The 16782-nt window shown below is 47.7% G+C and overlaps 1 protein-coding gene across 2 annotated transcripts; it reads right to left on the reverse strand.

The window, feature by feature from the left end:
* Window positions 1-1198: 1198 nt before the first annotated feature.
* On the reverse strand, window positions 1199-16138 carry GUSB (glucuronidase beta). Of its 2 annotated transcripts, XM_033171747.1 has the most exons (12): window positions 15922-16138; window positions 13298-13486; window positions 12254-12435; window positions 11296-11438; window positions 10612-10799; window positions 9269-9421; window positions 7863-8041; window positions 6270-6416; window positions 4634-4718; window positions 3652-3828; window positions 3268-3403; window positions 1201-1941 (listed from the first exon to the last, which is right to left on the reverse strand). In XM_033171747.1, exons 1-12 carry the CDS (start codon window positions 16126-16128, stop codon window positions 1763-1765), a joined length of 1965 nt encoding a protein of 654 aa, XP_033027638.1. In that variant the 5' UTR covers window positions 16129-16138; the 3' UTR covers window positions 1201-1762. The 2 variants fall into 2 exon arrangements, with proteins under 2 accessions (XP_033027639.1, XP_033027638.1); XM_033171748.1 differs by lacking the exons at window positions 12254-12435; window positions 13298-13486; window positions 15922-16138 and adding an exon at window positions 12181-12246 and having other exon boundaries at window positions 1199-1941.
* Window positions 16139-16782: the final 644 nt, after the last annotated feature.

Consider the following 16782-nt stretch of genomic DNA (forward strand, 5'->3'; position numbering starts at 1 on the left):
CACCTTTGCCAACCTCATCTGGAGGGAGCTGGTGAGAGATGGGGGGGGGGGGTCCAAAACATCTAGAGAGCATCAGGTTGGCAAAGGGCGATTGGCGAAGGATGGGAGAAATCTGTAGTCCAAGGTGTGTGTGTGTATTTCTATAAAAGTCCACTGCTTATGGAAATAATGTTAGCAGACCCCAGAATCAGAACATATTTTGAAAGGGGTTTTCTTGCTGCTCGATGTGGTCTCTGATCCAAAAAGAAAGCTAGGATTTGAGCTAGCAGCTCCTGGCCTACCTGGATTTAAAAATAAAAATAAAATACTTTGGCCTTTGTTCTGCCAACGCTATTGAAACACACCCTCGCAAAACTAAGGAAGCTGAAGTATTCCGTTACCATTTTTTTAAAACAAAACAAAACCTGTATTAAGCATGGACTAAATATTCAATGTGTGTTCTGTCTCGTATGTTTTGATCTGACAATTATTATTTCTTTTTCATGTGTTTCGAACTCGCCACCCGTGTCTAAATTGCAGTCGTTCCGTTTTTCTGTTCAACCTAAGACTGCGACATTCTAAGGTCTGGGGTCCACTTTTTGCTAATGCGAAATTAAAACAGAAACCATGTAAATAATGTAAGAATGTTTTATTTGTTGCACATAACTTTTTTGGTATAAAAAAAACAAAAATAAATGTAGAAATTATCTGTGGATGTCTTTGCAGTGTTGTTTCATAATCCGTGCTGCTGTTTCATGCCCTTCTCCCCAGTAAGGACCCCAATACAGTACCTTGATGTTTAGTCACAGAGAGCTATTAGCCCCTCAGAGTTTGTGTGGGACTTTTAAGTTTAGAGAAAAGGTGAGTAAGAGTCCGCATTACAATGCATAAAGTTATGCACTGTGGAGAAAGAATGGGGAGAGGTTTTTCTCCCTCACATATAATGCTAGCACTCAACAGGGTCATCTGCTAAAGTTGAATGTTGAAAGATTCAGGACAGATAAAATACCGGTAATTCCTTCACGCAGCGCATAGTTAAACTTGGGAACTCTCTCCCACAGGAGGCAGTGATGGCCGCCAATTTGGATGGCTTTAAAGGGAGATTGGACAAATTCATGGCGGTTAAGGCCACCAAGGTCTTAAAACTCTATGATTCTATAGGAATGCTTTGATGGTGTTTCCTGCTTGGCAGGGGGTTGGACTGGATGGCCCTTGTGGTCTCTTCCAACTCTATGATTCTATGGCTATGCTCTATCAACTGCTGTGAATTACAAGTGGGAAGAGTGTGTCTGTTGTGCTAATCTCCTGCTCGGGGGGCTTCCCAGAATAGGGATCTGGTTGGCCACTGAACTAAACAAGCATTTCTGCTGATCCAGCAGCTTCTTGCTCATACACCATACTTCTCAAAAAGACCCTAGAGATTTTGGTGATCGTTACACAAAGCTACACTGGCTTTGTGTAAACCAGAATCTACAAACATGTTCAAAATGAGAATGTCATGGATGCTTTAGTTGACATTCCTCCTGCATTGCAGGGGGTTGGACTAGATGACCCTAGGGATCCCAACTTTACAATTCAATGGTTCTATAAGAAAATCTTTGTCCGTTTTCATTTATGTTCCTTTGGCTTTGTCATACCGAAGAGCAGAGCTGCGGTCCCTCCCCTGCTTTCATGAAGAAAACACATTGGAGCAAAAACAATCACGGAAATTTAGTCTCTATTTGGATGCTCAGTAGTGCCTCTCCTTGAATTTCTTCTGCTGTGCTTAACGTAACAGCGCATGTCAAGTGCACTTGGAGGCCTCAGTTTGGGGCAAACCAATGTTATGGTAATTGGGCCGCGCAAGGGGCCTGCATTCCTCAGCCAGCTTCCAGTATCTCTCCCTTAGGACAAAGGCGGCCGATTTGGGTTGCCGTTGGCGGGTGAAAATACCTTTCTTGTTACCCAAAACGCGTGTTGTGCCTGCAAGATGGGAAAGAAAGTTACAAAGGGAAGGCTCAGCGTCAACAGCTTTGTAGAGCTGGGAAGGAACTTGCAGGTAATCCAGACCAAGGATGGGGAATCTGTGATGGCTCTCCATACATTGTTAGACTCCCAATTCCTATCATCTCTCAGCACTGGCAAAGCTGTCTGCCTGGGGCTGATTGGAGTTGGAGTCCAACAACATCCAAAGGGCCATGCAAGTTCCCTGTCCCTGATCTCTGGGCCACTTCCTGTGCAGTGCAGGATGCACCCCTGCCAGATGCATTCCAGCTTCTGCTCAAATTCCTTGTGTGAATGAAAACCCCCAGCTTCACCAGGCAGTCTGTTCTCTTGCCTCAACAGCTCTTGAACACCTGGGAGCTGCCGTCTTGCATTGCCTATAGCAGGACAGTCCCAACTTTTCATACCAAGTGGGCAGCAAAAATACTTAGACACAGAATCCGTGGGCCACACACTGCCTTGTTGTGCTGGAAGTGTGAGCAAGACTAAAATTTAACCACCCACGAGGCTCTGGCAGGGTCCAAGAGCCCTGCCACTTCCTTTCTAAATGGGTAAAGTGCTAACTAAGCTTTTGGAATGAGGCAGGAGGACTTTAGGACCCTGCCAGAGCCTTGGTTTTCGAGCGTCTCGGAAGTCAAAAGTTTCGGAACCCGAACACCGAAAACCCAGAAGCAATTGCTTCCGTTTGTGAATGCGCCTCGGAAGTCGAACGACTTCTGCTGTGTGTTTTTCTTTTTTCTCCATTGACTTTGCCGACCACCCTTTGTGCCTTGGTTGTTGAACATTTCAGAAGTCGAACAGCCTTCTGGAACGAATTACATTCGACAACCAAGGTACCACTGTACCTCCAAACCAACGTCAAAAGTTTCAAGAGATTTAAGACTTCTGATGAGCTGTTGCCAGGAGGCAGCGCTGACTCTAGCATTTGTTTATTGCTGATGAAGATTCTGCAGGATGCCGGAAGCAAAACCCAAGAATTCTAAGATGCTACCACCAACCATCTTGGGTGCCCCTGCCCCATTCCCACCACACCAGAGAAGCTGGTTTGTACATTTCGGCACAAGCAAAGGTAATCAAGAACCATAGGGGGTCAGGCAGGTGTAGAGAGAGAGAAGGGGTTGGCTAGACATGGGCGAAGGAGGTTTGGGAAAGCGATAGATGGGAGTTAGCAAGGCAAAGTGAACAAGGGCAGCATCCCCTAGTATTAAATTTATGAGTTGCTTCCCAACGGCAGAGTCCCAAAGAAACTTGGGAGCGGAAGACTTTCGCAGAGGACACGGCAACTTCAGCCTAAGATGCCCGTACCTTGGTCCGTCATGAAGTCGGCGAAATTCCAGATGAGTTCTCCAATCACATAGTCGTTCCTCTTTTGGTCTAGGACAGCATGATACTCCTTCAGCACAGCCGCCTGGTATTCCTCAGAGAACATGAGAGGCGGGTCCTGCAGGAATAGGGAAAGGAAAAGGCCTCTCCAGTGAGATGAACGGGAAGGAAGGAAGAGCCCTTATGCGCATGAAACCAGTGCAGGCTGCGCAATGCATGAGAGCAGCCATCCAATATCCGGGTAGCTGTTGTGCGGAAGGTGGAACGCTCTCGTTCTCTGTTGCTTTAGTGGGGAGGGGGATCTTTGGCCTGTTTTGGGCCTCAGATTGCCTACAGGCGACTGGCCCCTTGAAGAGCTGGACTCACCATGTGGAGGCCGGCGACGGCATCTGCTCCGTACTCGCTCTGGATAATGGGCTTCTGGTGTGTTTGGTACCAGTTCTCAAACTGAGAGTTCAGCTGCAGACGGATGACCTCCAGGTGTCCAGAGTCGTGGTACCAAGAGAAGTAGCTGTTTACGCAGATCACATCCACGTAAGGGGCCTGCAGAAATTTCAATTTTGTTTTTAGCTGATTTTGAGGCACATCCGCTAGACGGCAAGCGTTCTCTCTCCCTCTCTCTGTGCCCCCTTTCCCCCATCCCCAAACATATTGGGGGGAAAGAGAAGGGTACAAGCAACTCATTCTTGCATAAGCTTCATAGAATTGTAGAGTTGGAAGGGACCATGACAACGGACAAGACCTGTATGCAGGTGGAATCAAGGTCTCACCTAATTATTCCTGGACTAGATGATGCTTTGAGTCCCTTCGCACTCTATAATTCTATGAGGACTTGGGGTCAGAGATTCCCCACCACTTGCCCTGGATATTCCATGCTGAGCACCTTACGAATTATCGGCATTAAAAAAGTGTTCTTTTTGGGAAGGGCAGAAAGCCAGCCTTAAATAACATTAAATAAGCAACAGAGGGACGCTGGTGGCGCTGTGGGTTAAACCACAGAGCCTAGGGCTTGCTGATCAGAAGGTCGGCGGTTCGAATCCCTGCAATGGGGTGAGCTCCTGTTGCTCGGTCCCTGCTCCTGCCCACCTAGCAGTTCGAAAGCACGTCAAAAGTGCAAGTAGATAAACAGGTACCGCTCTGGCGAGAAGGTAAACGGCGTTTCCGTGTGCTGCTCTGGTTCACCAGAAGCGGCTTTGTCATGCTAGCCACATGACCCGGAAGCTGTACGCCGGTTCCCTTGGCCATTAACGCAAGATGAGCGCCGCAACCCCAGAGTCGGACACGACTGGACCTAATGGTCAGGGGTCCCTTTACCTTTAAGCAACAGAGACAAAGGGATGGTGCTTACTCCAAGATCTAGAGCGTAATTGGCGTTCGTGATGAAGGTGACTGGGCGCGTAGGGTCCGTGGCTTTGGTGTGAGCGATCACCGTCCTGCGTGCAAAGGGTGAAAAGCAGACAAAACCACAACTGTTTCTCGCTGTGCAGAATTAATTCATCCACATGTGATTCCACCCTCCTGCACCTCTGAGGTTTTGCATGGCAACCTGGATGGAAGGTTAGTTTGCGTGACAAACTTTTAGTTAGACTCGAGAACATAGGAAGAGCCTGCTGGATCAGGCCAATGGCCCATCTAGTCCAGCATCTTCTTCTCAGGGTGGCCAACCAGATGCCCTTAATATGGAACTGCCAGGCGAGATTAGAGCACAAGAACCCTCTCCCCTCCGGTGGTTTCCAGCAACGGGAATTCAGACACATTACTGCCAGCGACTGTGGAGGCAGAGTATGGCCATGAATTTGTCTTATCCTCTTTTAAAGCCTTCCAAGTTGGTGGCCATCCCTGCCTCCTGTGGGAGGGAGTTCCACAGTTTAACTATGCGCTGCAAGGACTTTCTTTTATCTGTCCTGAATCCTCTTAACATTCAGCTTCCTTGGATGTCCATAAGTTCTACTGTTCTGAGAGAGGGAGAAAAACTTTTCTCTATCCACTTTCTCCATGCCATGTATAATGTTGCCTCTTGACTTACCTTCTCTCTAAACTAAAAAGGAGGAGACTCTTGAGAGACTCTTGAGAGTCCCATGGACTGCAAGAAGATCAAACCTATCCATTCTTAAAGAAATCAGCCCTGAGTGCTCACTAGAAGGACAGATCCTGAAGTTGAGGCTCCAATACTTTGGCCACCTCATGAGAAGAGAAGACTCCCTGGAAAAGACCCTGATGTTGGGAAAGATGGAGGGCACAAGGAGAAGGGGACGACAGAGGATGAGATGGTTGGACAGTGTTCTCGAAGCTACTAACATGAGTTTGGCCAAACTGCGAGAGGCAGTGAAGGATAGGCGTGCCTGGCGTGCTCTGGTCCATGGGGTCACAAAGAGTCGGACACGACTGAACAACAACAACAAACTAAAAAGTCCCAAACACTGCAACCTTTCCTCATAGAGGGCGTCCCTCCATCCTCTCTGTTATTTTGGACTTGTTAAAGACTTGGTACCTGTGGGTCTCCAAGCATCTAACAATACTGTTAAAACACACAGACATATGTATAACATCTATTTATTTAAGGGTTGAGGTACCGTTTGATTGTAAAACAACAACAACAAAACTACCCTCTTAAGTTGTTTACTAAAAGAAACATTCTAGTTAACGGATAAACAGTTAAAAACAGGTATTTGCAAATACTGAAAATGTGATCAAGAGTAGCTAAGAAGGAATACAACATGCCTAAGATACAGGTCTGGGGAGGCGTTTTCTCTACATAAATAATGTTTTAATTGGGTAGCAAAAAGAGCACAGCAAAGGTGCCTGCCCTTCGGGTCTATTAAAACCTGGCTGAGGGAAACGAGAAGTCTTTACCTGGCGCCGAAAGTAAGTCAACAAAGGTGCCTTCGCTGGGTAAGTAAATGTGATACTTGAGTTCACTTTGGGCAGGCCGAGTGCCAGGGTACAAACTTCACAGCACGGTTTTGTGTGTGGCAGATACTCACTTGAAGTAGTAGCCGGCTGGGGCCAGCGACGAGGCCGGCTCATTGGCCACTGACCACATCACGACTGAGGGGCGGTTCTTGTCCCGGCGGATCAGCTCCTCCATCACGATGAGGTGCTGCTGGAGGCTTTTGTTACCAAAATTCATGCTTAAATGGAGAGAAGCAAAAGGGGGGTGGGCACGGGTTCCATCACAAAGCACACTTTTTGCCTCTTTTCTCAATAATAATAATAATAATAATAATAATAATAATAATAATCAACTTTTATTTGTATCCCGCTGTCCCTGGCTGAAACTGGGCTCAGGGCGGCTAACATCAAATATATAACATTGGTATAAAATCAAACAGTAATTAAATTACCTCCTAAAAACAAGTCAGGATCAAATTAAAATCTAATTAGATGGTTTTCCGCAGAATTAGGGTTAGGAACAGTAAATGCTCATCAGGCCCAACTGTTTACGCTGTTATTATATGGGCCTGTGAGAAGGCTAGGAGGCCTCTTTCATATTAGTTCTTGTACAAAAAGAGAAGGGAAGTCAGGCTGACCCCTGACCAAAGGCCTGGCGGAACAGCCCCGTCTTGCAGGCCCTGCGGAAAGATGTCAAATCCCACAGGGCCCTGATCTCTTGTGGCAGAGCGTTCCACCAGGCCCTGGTCGAGGCCAGCCTAATCACCCCTGAGGCCCGGGATCTCCAAGATGTTATTATTTGCAGACCGTAAGGTCCTCCATGGGACATACCAGGAGAGAGGTCTGAAAGGAGCAACCCGGCAGTAAATCACACCATGCAAGTTGGAGTTAACTCTTCATTAGCGGAAGCAGGATCTGAACAGGAGTGTCAGGCCTAATGAGCGCAGCAACGCATCACTAATAGGTCTTGCCTCATGGATTGAAAGTCCCTTCCTCTCCAGGGTTTTCCCCAAGCAGTCGGAGACTGCGCCTGCACATTGCCCATCTCTCCACCGCCCTCTTTGTACCTCTTCCGGTCTAGACCAGGAGGGAGAGGAGCTTGTTGCAGCAGGAGGGGGAGACACCTGTGACTCTTCACCAGCCAGACCTCTCTGCCTCTTGGTCTCCTTCCTCCCCTGCTTCAGCTTCTGTCTCTGATTTTGGACTTCTCTCTGCCACAGACTCTCCCTGCTCACTAACCCCTGTTGCCTCTTCAGCTTCTGACATCTCCTCTTCCCAGTCTTCTCCCTCTGGCCACTCATTGTCGTCCCACCACCACTTCCTGGGCTCTGAGCCTTCTTCCCTTGGGGGTTCCCCAGCTGCTTCCTCCTACCATTCCTCTGCATCCAACCAGTCCACGGCATTCTCACATGCTCCTTCCTCACCTCATGCGCAGCCAAATTATTCCTATCTTCCTCCTCAGTCTCCTGCCTACTAAGTTCCCTGAGTACATCTGTTCCCACTCAACCTCTCGGCTCAGAGCATCCAAGCCAATGGGAGCCTCGGATCCATTCTGCCAGCCCCGCTCCTTTGGGACGTGAGGCCGGCTCAGCCAATCATTCCCAAACACTTCACCACCGCTGCCAAATTACCTCAGCGCGTTGCTCGATAAATCGCTGGGAGGCTCAGCAAAATCTCTCACTCACCTGTCCCTCATGCCCACAGCCGGAGACTCATCGATCACCACAATGCCATAGGCGTCACAAAGCTCCATGATCTCCTCGGCGTAGGGGTAGTGGCTGGTACGGAAGGAATTGGCGCCCAACCAGTGCAGGAGGTTAAAGTCCTTCATGATGAGGGGCCAATCCAGTCCTTTGCCACGGATCTGCCACGGGGAACAAACCCGGTAAAACGGGAGAGGCTACAAGTTACCAGGAAGTCTTTCGTCAACATCGGGCTTCCAGCTGAGCTGCCACCGAGTGATGGTCCTCCTCCTCCAAGATTACAGCAAGTTTCTAGTCCTCAAGGGTCTGAAGTGTTGATTGACATGGGAAACTGTCTCATGCAGAGCCAGACTATTGGGCCACCCAGCTCGGAACCATCTAGACCAGGGGTTATCAACCTGGTCCCTACCGCCCCCTAGTGGGCGTTTCAGGACTCTAGTTGGGCGGTAGGGGGTTCTACGGCACAAGCTGAATCCTCCCATCGAGCACTGGTGGGCAGTAAGGAAATTTTACCATCAAGAAAGATGCATTAGTGGGCGGTAGGTATAAAAAGTGGGCCAAACTGCAGGAGGCAGTGAAAGATAGGCGTGCCTGGCGTGCTCTGGTCTATGGGGTCATGAAGAATTGGACACGACTGAACGACAACAGGTATAAAAAGGTTGACTACCCCCATCTAGACCAAAGGTTCCCAAACTAGGTGTACCACTCCATGGCAGGGTGGGAATAGCTAGGGGCAAACTAAGAGGCAGGGGGGCACTAGAGAGTGTATTGATCTCTTATTACGACTGACCACGCTAGAGACTACAGCAAAGCACTTTCCTCACTTTGTATTTAAAGTTTTGCCATTCTTATCACTTCCCAAGCTATTTTCTTGGGCCATGTTTGTTTGTATTTACAATGCTTAGTTGTCACAAGATAGCCAAACTATTGATTTTCTTATAAATTAGTGACAGGTGCATGTTTGGTAAGTCATTACGAATAAATATTTTGTGCTATGAACTTCCTAGCTAAGAATGTGTAAAAATAATTTCCATACAGTATCAGGTATCATGCGATCCTCGGTTTTGTTGAATTAATTAAACTAAATAGCTTTAACTGGATTTTGAATGAATGCGCAATTAACCATTACCGTTTTGAATTTTATAGTGTTATTAGCTTCCTTAGTGGGTCGTGCAAACCACAGTTCTGAATGATGCTTTTTATAGGGTGGGGGACACTGGGGGTGAGTTTATGTAACTGTGGGGGCGGGTTGCCCCAAAAAGTTTGGGAACCACTGATCTAAACCCAAGTTGAGAGGTTTCTGGGTGAGGCCCATCCTGTTTCTTAACCCAGCCCATCACTGGTGCTCAGCAGTAACAGATCCAAAAACAAGGCGCCACTCAACTCACATCAGAGTCTTCGTGTTTGTTGACCCCATGGAAGTAGAACGGTTTCCCGTTGATTAGGAACTTGTTGCGGGTGACCTGCACAGTCCGGATGCCTACCGGCTGCGTGTAAGTGTCTTCGGAGACAGTGCCGTCCACCTCGGCAGAAAGCGTGATCTGTGGTCCGAAAAAGCCACCCTTTTTGCGTCAGCTGTCTGAGCATGCAAGCCTACACCCCAACAACCACCAGCCCCCTGAATCTGAGATGTAGCATCCGGGGAAGGAGAAATTTCTATGCTGTGCCAAGGTAACCCGTAATCTGCGCCCTGCATAATTTGCAGGAAATTTGCTAGACTTGAACCCAAGGCCTCGTTCTCCAACCCAGGAGTAGGCAAAAATGTGCTGCAAGGATCAGATGCGGCAGCAGGTAGGCAGCCAGGACCACACGCCTTCTGCCCTCTGTGTGTTGTCCTTCCCAACACAATTTCCCCACAAAACTGGCAGTGTTTTTTACTCCCACAAGGGCTGCGGATGGGAAGGATCATAGGAAGTCAGATTGTTAGTCCACCGAGCTGAGCATTGTCTACTCTGGCTGGCAGCGGTTCTCCAGAGTTTCAGGAAGCCCTGCCTGGAGCTGCCACTAGGGATCAAACCTGCTCTACCGCAGAGCTACAGTACTTTCCTAGAATTTGAGTAAAGCGGGCATGGAGGGACGCAGAGATAAGAAAAAGTGGTTTTAAGCAACGCCAGAGGTAAAGCAGGGATGGAAGGACACTTTCCCCGATTCCCTTCTCACTGGACTCAAACTGTGCTTTAAACTAAATAAAATAAAAAATTCCTTCCAGTAGCACCTTAGAGACCAACTAAGTTTGTTCTTGGGATGAGCTTTCGTGTGCATGCACACTTCTTCAGAACTGCTTTAAACTGCCATTGCTCCCTCTCCTCAGTGTCTCCCCTTGTTCACTCTACAGTACTCAAATCTCTGCCATGGTTTAAGATCACTGCTTTCCCCCTCTCAGTTTCCTTCCATTCCTGCTTTATTCAAACCTCTACTGAGGTTTAAAGCCAGTTTCCTGTGTGTCCCTCCATCCCTTCTTTTCCTGTTGGTAGAGCAAGGCAGGTGCCCTTCCTTGGATTGCTCTTAACCACTGGATATCCTATTCATCTATGCACACCTACCTTCTGGATTTTCAAGTTAGCATCCTCCCCCCTACACAACTAAGCCCTGAGCAAGGGCCAGAACATTCGTTTTCCACTGGGAGACAATGCAGATCTGAGGATCCTGGACAGGAGCCACATGCAAGATCCCTGCCTTTGTTTCGCTCCCCCCCCCCCCAAGGATTGAGTCCAAATAAGGCTTTAGTTACCTTTAGGTAGTAAAGGTACCCAGGATGTTCATGCATCAGGTATGGCCACCAGAGTAGAGGGTTCACCACTTTCATCTCGCCAGCGGACCCGTTTCCAGTTGCCACAGTGACACCATCCTGGTCACGCAGCGTCAGGGTCAAGGAGTAACGGGAGCTGCCCCGGACTGAAACCAAATACTGCACCAAGCCTGTCCCAGCAGCAGCAAAGTGGGTGAGTTGGCAAAGACAGCGGGCTACAAATCAGAACTGCTCTGTTTCGGATCCCACTCCTGCCACCAACTTAAGCATCCTATGCTAGGCCATTTTCTCAGCCGCTGCTCCCGCAACAGTTTGGGGAAAGCAACCCCGGCCTACCTCACAAAGTTGTTGTGAAGACTGTGGGATAAACCGCTTTGAAGAGAGAGAATGGGGGCCATCGCTTGGTTAAATAAACCTTAGCTTGTGGGAAGCCATTTGCTGGCTAAAACAATAGTTCTGAAGAACAAATAATTGTCGATGGTGTGAATATGTCACAGCAGGAATGTTCTAAGGTGGCAACTTTGATAAGTGAAATCATTAACAGGTTTCCAGCCACAAGAGCTTGTTCCCACGAAAAGCTTTTCCTCCATAGACACTGCAAGGAGTGTCTCTCCCCCCCCCCCCACTTTCCAAATGCTGTTTAGCTCTGGCCCTTCAGATACCTACCGACATTTCCCATCACATCTGTGGTCACGGTGATGTCATCAATGTAGGCCAAGGGGGTCGTGTACAACAGGACAGGTCGGTGGATCCCAGCGTAGTTGAAGAAGTCAAACCGTGTGTCTTGAACAAAATAGCCTTTGGGGTACCTTTATCAAGGGGGAAGGGTTCAAGAAGACATTGAGGGGGGTGGGAAATCCCCACACTCGGAAACTGAGGGTTGAAAGGCATGATGGGAACAACCAGGTCTGATTCACCAAACACCTGAGGTTCCACGCATTTACACTGAAATGGTAAGTTCTTATCTGGGGGTCATTTCCTGCAGTCTTGCACAAAATATGGACGCTACAGTTTTATTTAAGTGGATCAGGGGGTTGAATTATAGATGTGCTTCCACCGGTTCTCTGCAAATTTTGCTGTTGATCCATCTTTGAATATTCAGCGAGTCGCAGTATTTGATTTTGCTATTATGTACCCGATAATATCCAGTTTCAACAGCTGATGTATGGAAGGTTTTTGATAATTGGTCTGTAACGTTTGTAACATTAAGAGTTAAAAGACAGCTGACATGTAACAAGGCATGAAAGTTTGGCAGCTGAAGAGACTTCACAATTGACAGAGAGCAAACCAGTAAGAAATGCCAACATGCCTAAACCGCTTGGTAAAGTTGCAGCACCTAAGATTAAATTCCACAAAATTACAAAATCTGATTGAGGGAAACCGGATTGATTGTTCTTCCTGCAAATAATATGCTTAATCCTTTAAGGGAGGAGGAGGGAAAACCCAAGAAAACACCCAAGTTTATGTGCGAGAAGAAAGCCTCCTCCCTACACCAGTGGACCACAATGGAATAAAAGCAGGCAAAACCCATTTCAGAGCAACTTCCTTCACCTGTTCTAGACAGAACATCCCAGAATCTTTGGCTAGAGGGTTGCTGGGTTACTCAGTGAGGCCTTCAACTCACATGGACTCATTCTCCATATAATGGATGGTCCCCGGAGGCAGTGTGTGGGGAGTCAGAGTGTTGTTGACAGCAATGGTGATTCGGCAAGGCTCTCCTGGAGCATCGCGGAGGAGGTGGTTGATCTCGGCTTCAAAGGGGAGGTGTCCACCCTCGTGCTCAGTCACCTGGACCCCGTTCACCCACTACAACAGAAGAAAACGGGATGTCTAGGTGCAAAGTCTCTAAACAAACAATGGGGCCTCAAGGTGTAGCCTTCTTGCAGACCTTTCTGTTAACCTTGGGTTTGCGTTGCGCCAAAGGGAGGGATCAAAGGAGTCAAAAGACACTTCGAGGGGATTGCTTCAGAGAAAGAGTTTATTCTGCATGCAGAAGGTAAATGCTGTGTTCAAGCACACAATCAAGTACAAAGCTAGTCAGTTTTCAGACAGTTCTTATAGAGGTCTTTGGCTCTTCTCCCCACCCCAGGAATCTGCCTCTTGTACATAATATCCTTGTCCATATAAGGAACATTTCCTGTTCTTGCAATATTAAGGCAAAAGACCTTCAGCCCTGTGCCCATATAAGGAACAGGTTAGCTAAGCTCCTCCTTCAAAGGGAGGCATGCAGGTCACATGACTTGGAGCGGTGGGAAAGCTATGGCTGGACTACAACTCCCAGCATCCCTTGCTATTGGCCATGCTGCCTGCTGGGAGTTGTTGGCCAGCAATACCCAGAGGGCCACAGGCTCCTCATTCACATGTAATAACTCCTGAACTTGAGAAGCAGTGGTGGTGCAGTGGTTAGAGCGTCAGACTAGGACCTGGGTTCAAATCCCCACTCTGCCACGAGGCTCACTGGGTGTGTCACTTGTCCCCTCTCAGCCTATCCAACCTCGCAAAGTTGTTTTGGGGGATTAAATGAGGAAGAGAGAGAACCATACACACCTCCTTGAGCTATTGGAGAAGAATGAGGGACAGAAATGCAGAAAATAAATAAATGCAATGGAAACAGAAACCAGGCAGGCTTCCATGAGGAGCTGCACTGCCCAGGGAGCCCCATACTCACCACGATCGAGTAGTAGTTTGCACTGCCAACCCGGAGCACCACTCGTGTCCCAGGATCTCTCAGGAGCCAGCGGGCTGGTGGGAACACCTCCTTCTCGTACCAAACCCAGCCGATGTACTGACGCAGCTTTGGATCTTGCGTGATCTCGTTGAAGCTGGCGGGGACCGGCATGTCAATCACTGGCCCAGACTGAAAGAGATGAGGAAGGCATGCTGGGCATACAGGGCAGAGATGTTCTCCCATGCAGGCCTGGAATTTGGTCCAGACACAGCAACTAGTGCTCTCTGGGTTCACCCACTGAAAACATGTTGAAAAGGTTGCACTGGCTGTCAATTTGCTACGGGACAAGATTCAGGGTTTTACAGCTGGGGCATGCAGCGCTACACCAGGGGCATGATTCTTCTGGGTTTCATGACGGTTTTATGATCTGTATACCATTTTGTGTTTCATTTCTACATTTTGTTGTTGTTCAGTCATTCAGTCGTGTCCGACTCTTCGTGACCCTATGGACCAGAGCATGCCAGGCACACCTTTCTTTCTACATTTCTACATACCACTCATATATTCTCCAAAACTAGAGCAGTTTGTACATTCTGACAAACAAGCAGACTCCAGCAAACTTTTTATCTACGTTGCCAACATATTTTTTCTGCTCTTCTGCTTTCAAAAATCTGCCTGATGCAGAGCAACTTAGCAAAGTTATGATTTTTTTCTGGATAGCTCAGTTGGTTAGAGCATGGCGCCGATAATGCCAAGGTTGCAAGTTCAATCTCCATATGGGACAGCTGCACATTCCTGTATTGCAGAGGATTGGACTAGAACATGGGTAGGCAAACGAAGGCCCGGGAGCCGGATCCAGCCCAATTGTCTTCTAAATCCGGCCTGCGGACGGTCCAGGAATCAGCGTGTTTTTACATGAGTAGAATGTGTCCTTTTATTTAAAATGCATCTCTGGGTTATTTGTGGGGCATAGAAATTCGTTCATTTTTTTTCTTCAAAATATAGTCCGGCACCCCACAAACTCTACAATTCTGTGATTCTATGACCTGCTAAATCATGTCTTGGCCTCAGACTATTCCATTTAAAGTACTGTACAGGATCAGTTTGGAATATTAAATGTGGTAATCACACCCAGAAGCCAGTAGAGGGCACTAATCTACAGGCGCTGTTTTCCATTCATTGAAGCTGCAAAGAGCTCACTTGCACAAACAACCCACTATTTACATTTCTGTTTTCTTTGGCCTAAAGTCTAACGTGTAAACAGTGGAGAACTACAAACCCAATCTTTGATTTTACTCACCTTTTCTGAAGCACACAGTATGACTTTTAAACTGCTGTTAGCAAGTTACTAATGATCATGCACATTCTGCTTTTCCAAAACCTTTCCATTCCAAGGTGGTTATTCAATCAACTGTGCCTGAGTTTTTTTCCCCTCCTCCCTCCCTATGCCCTTTCCTTTAGTGTTGCATACTTGAGTTTGGAAAACTCGAAAGCACAGACTCTTAATATTGATATTTGCAAAGTGCTCTTGGAAGACTTTTTCAGCTGAACAGTGAAATAAATGTTTCCTGATTCAGAGATGCATGTGCCTACTTCCTGCACTTTGGGGAAACAATTATTTCACCAGCTTTGCACTTAACAGTTTATTTCCTCACTGTTGCACATAGAAATGCTGAGCCGCTTCCTGATATGCTAAACGTCTCCTTTCCGTTGGAGCTGAAGGGCAATCAATGGCAACCCCTTGCTCTCTCAGAGTCAGCTTTAAACTATTCCAAAGATCCCAGTGCACTGTTCACAAATACAGAAAGCCCACATCTACCCAGTGGCTGTGTGCCCAGAGAGCTAAGTTGAACCTCCACATTCAGTGGCAGTGTACCTCAGAGTACCAGGTGTTTGGGGGGACCACAGGGACTGGACTCTGCATTCCCCCCAAACACCCCCCACTTGTTGGCTCCCTCAAAGCATCTGGGCAGCCAGAACCATGGGCGTAGCCAGGACTTTTGTTGGGGGGGGCAGAACCTCAGTTTGTTATGTATTTTTATGTATTTTTATTTATTTAGGGGGGCAGCTGCTCCTCCCTGCCTCCTTGGCTACACCCATGGCAGCCTCTGTGTTGGTTATTTAGGTTAACAGGGCTTTTGGCTTGATCCATTAGAGATGCTTGGATGTTGCTATCCAACAAGAACTAAAAAACTAAACCCATAATTCACTATACTCTTTATCTTTGGTGCCTTTTTCGTTTAGTCAAAACCTACCAAAGCATGTAGAATACTGACACATGTTTCAGTTTGGTTTTTCTGCTTATTGTTGATTTTTCTTTTTGAAGTTTTCAAGTGGTTGGTTTTAACTGTTTCTTACACTTTAGCTGTGGCTCCAGCATTGCAGGGGGGTCGAACTGGATGACCCTTGGGGGTCCCTTCCAGCTCTTCAATTCTACAGCTCCATGATAAAATTATTACTTACCTTCTTTTCATAAACTGCTCTGAGGTCGCTGCTTTTGCAATCAAGGGGGATGTAACTTACTTAACAATTAATTTACTGTATTTCATAAAATTTATCTCAGCAACTTAAAAAAAAAAAATCCTGCCTCACCGTGACGGTGCCCGCCTTCTCCGCTCACTCACCTGGGAGAGAGGCTTTTTGTACCAGCCTTCCACAAACCCCGCATCCCTGCGCTCTGACCAGTCTGCCCTGAAGCTCCAGAGGCCTCCCAGCTCCTTCAGCTCCCTGGAGGGAGATTCCCGGGGGTACAGCAGCCCTCCATCTAGGGCGCCCCCTTGCTGGCAGCACCCCAGGACCAGGCACAGAGCGCAGAGAAGCAGCAGCTCCATGCTGCCAGACAGCCTGGCTGGAGAGGCAGTCGGCTGACCTCCAGCCCAGCTGACTGTCGGGAGCCAATCCGAGCCTGCACGCTCAGGTGACGCCCACTTCCCACCATGGGGAGGCAGAGGCAGCCATCTTGCTTGATGGCACTGCTAGGGCTTTGCCACTATAAAAGTTTTGATATGTCAGAGGGAGTAAAACACACTAAAAAAGAGGCATTTGGATGACTTAAAATATTTATTTCCAGGGACTAAGTAGGGTCAGGGAATATCTGCGGCCTTCCTCCCTATGTTGCTGGACTCCAACTCCCATCATCCCCAGCGAAAATTAGGAGATGATGGGAGTTGTAGTCCAGCAGCAATTAGAGATTACAGTACCAGGTTTCAGTTACAGGTGGGAAGGTAGCCGTGTTGGTCTGCAGTAGTCGAAACAAAATAGAAAATTCTTTCCAGTAGCACCTTAGAGACCAACTGAGTTTGTTCTTGGTATGAGCTTTCGTGTGCATGCACACGAAAGCTCATACCAAGAACAAACTCAGTTGGTCTCTAAGGTGCTACTGGAAAGAATTTTCTATTTAGTACCAGGTTTGTTTTATTTATTGATTGTACATCCTACCCTTTCCCCCCCAAGAAGCACATGGCTTCCCCCCCCATTTAATCCCC

This window comes from Lacerta agilis, chromosome 15 (genome assembly GCF_009819535.1).
Source record: "Lacerta agilis isolate rLacAgi1 chromosome 15, rLacAgi1.pri, whole genome shotgun sequence".
Lineage (NCBI taxonomy): Eukaryota > Metazoa > Chordata > Lepidosauria > Squamata > Lacertidae > Lacerta > Lacerta agilis.

Excerpts from the sequence above, each read along its gene's own strand:
- GUSB (XM_033171747.1), bottom strand. The coding sequence starts at position 16,128 with ATGGAGCTGCTGCTTCTCTGCGCTCTGTGCCTGGTCCTGGGGTGCTGC. Across the intron at positions 13,487-15,921 it reads ACAAAAAGCCTCTCTCCCAG|TCTGGGCCAGTGATTGACAT; the intron begins GTGAGTGAGCGG and ends CATCTCTTTCAG. Across the intron at positions 11,439-12,253 it reads TATATGGAGAATGAGTCCAT|GTACCCCAAAGGCTATTTTG; the intron begins GTGAGTTGAAGG and ends CCCTTGATAAAG.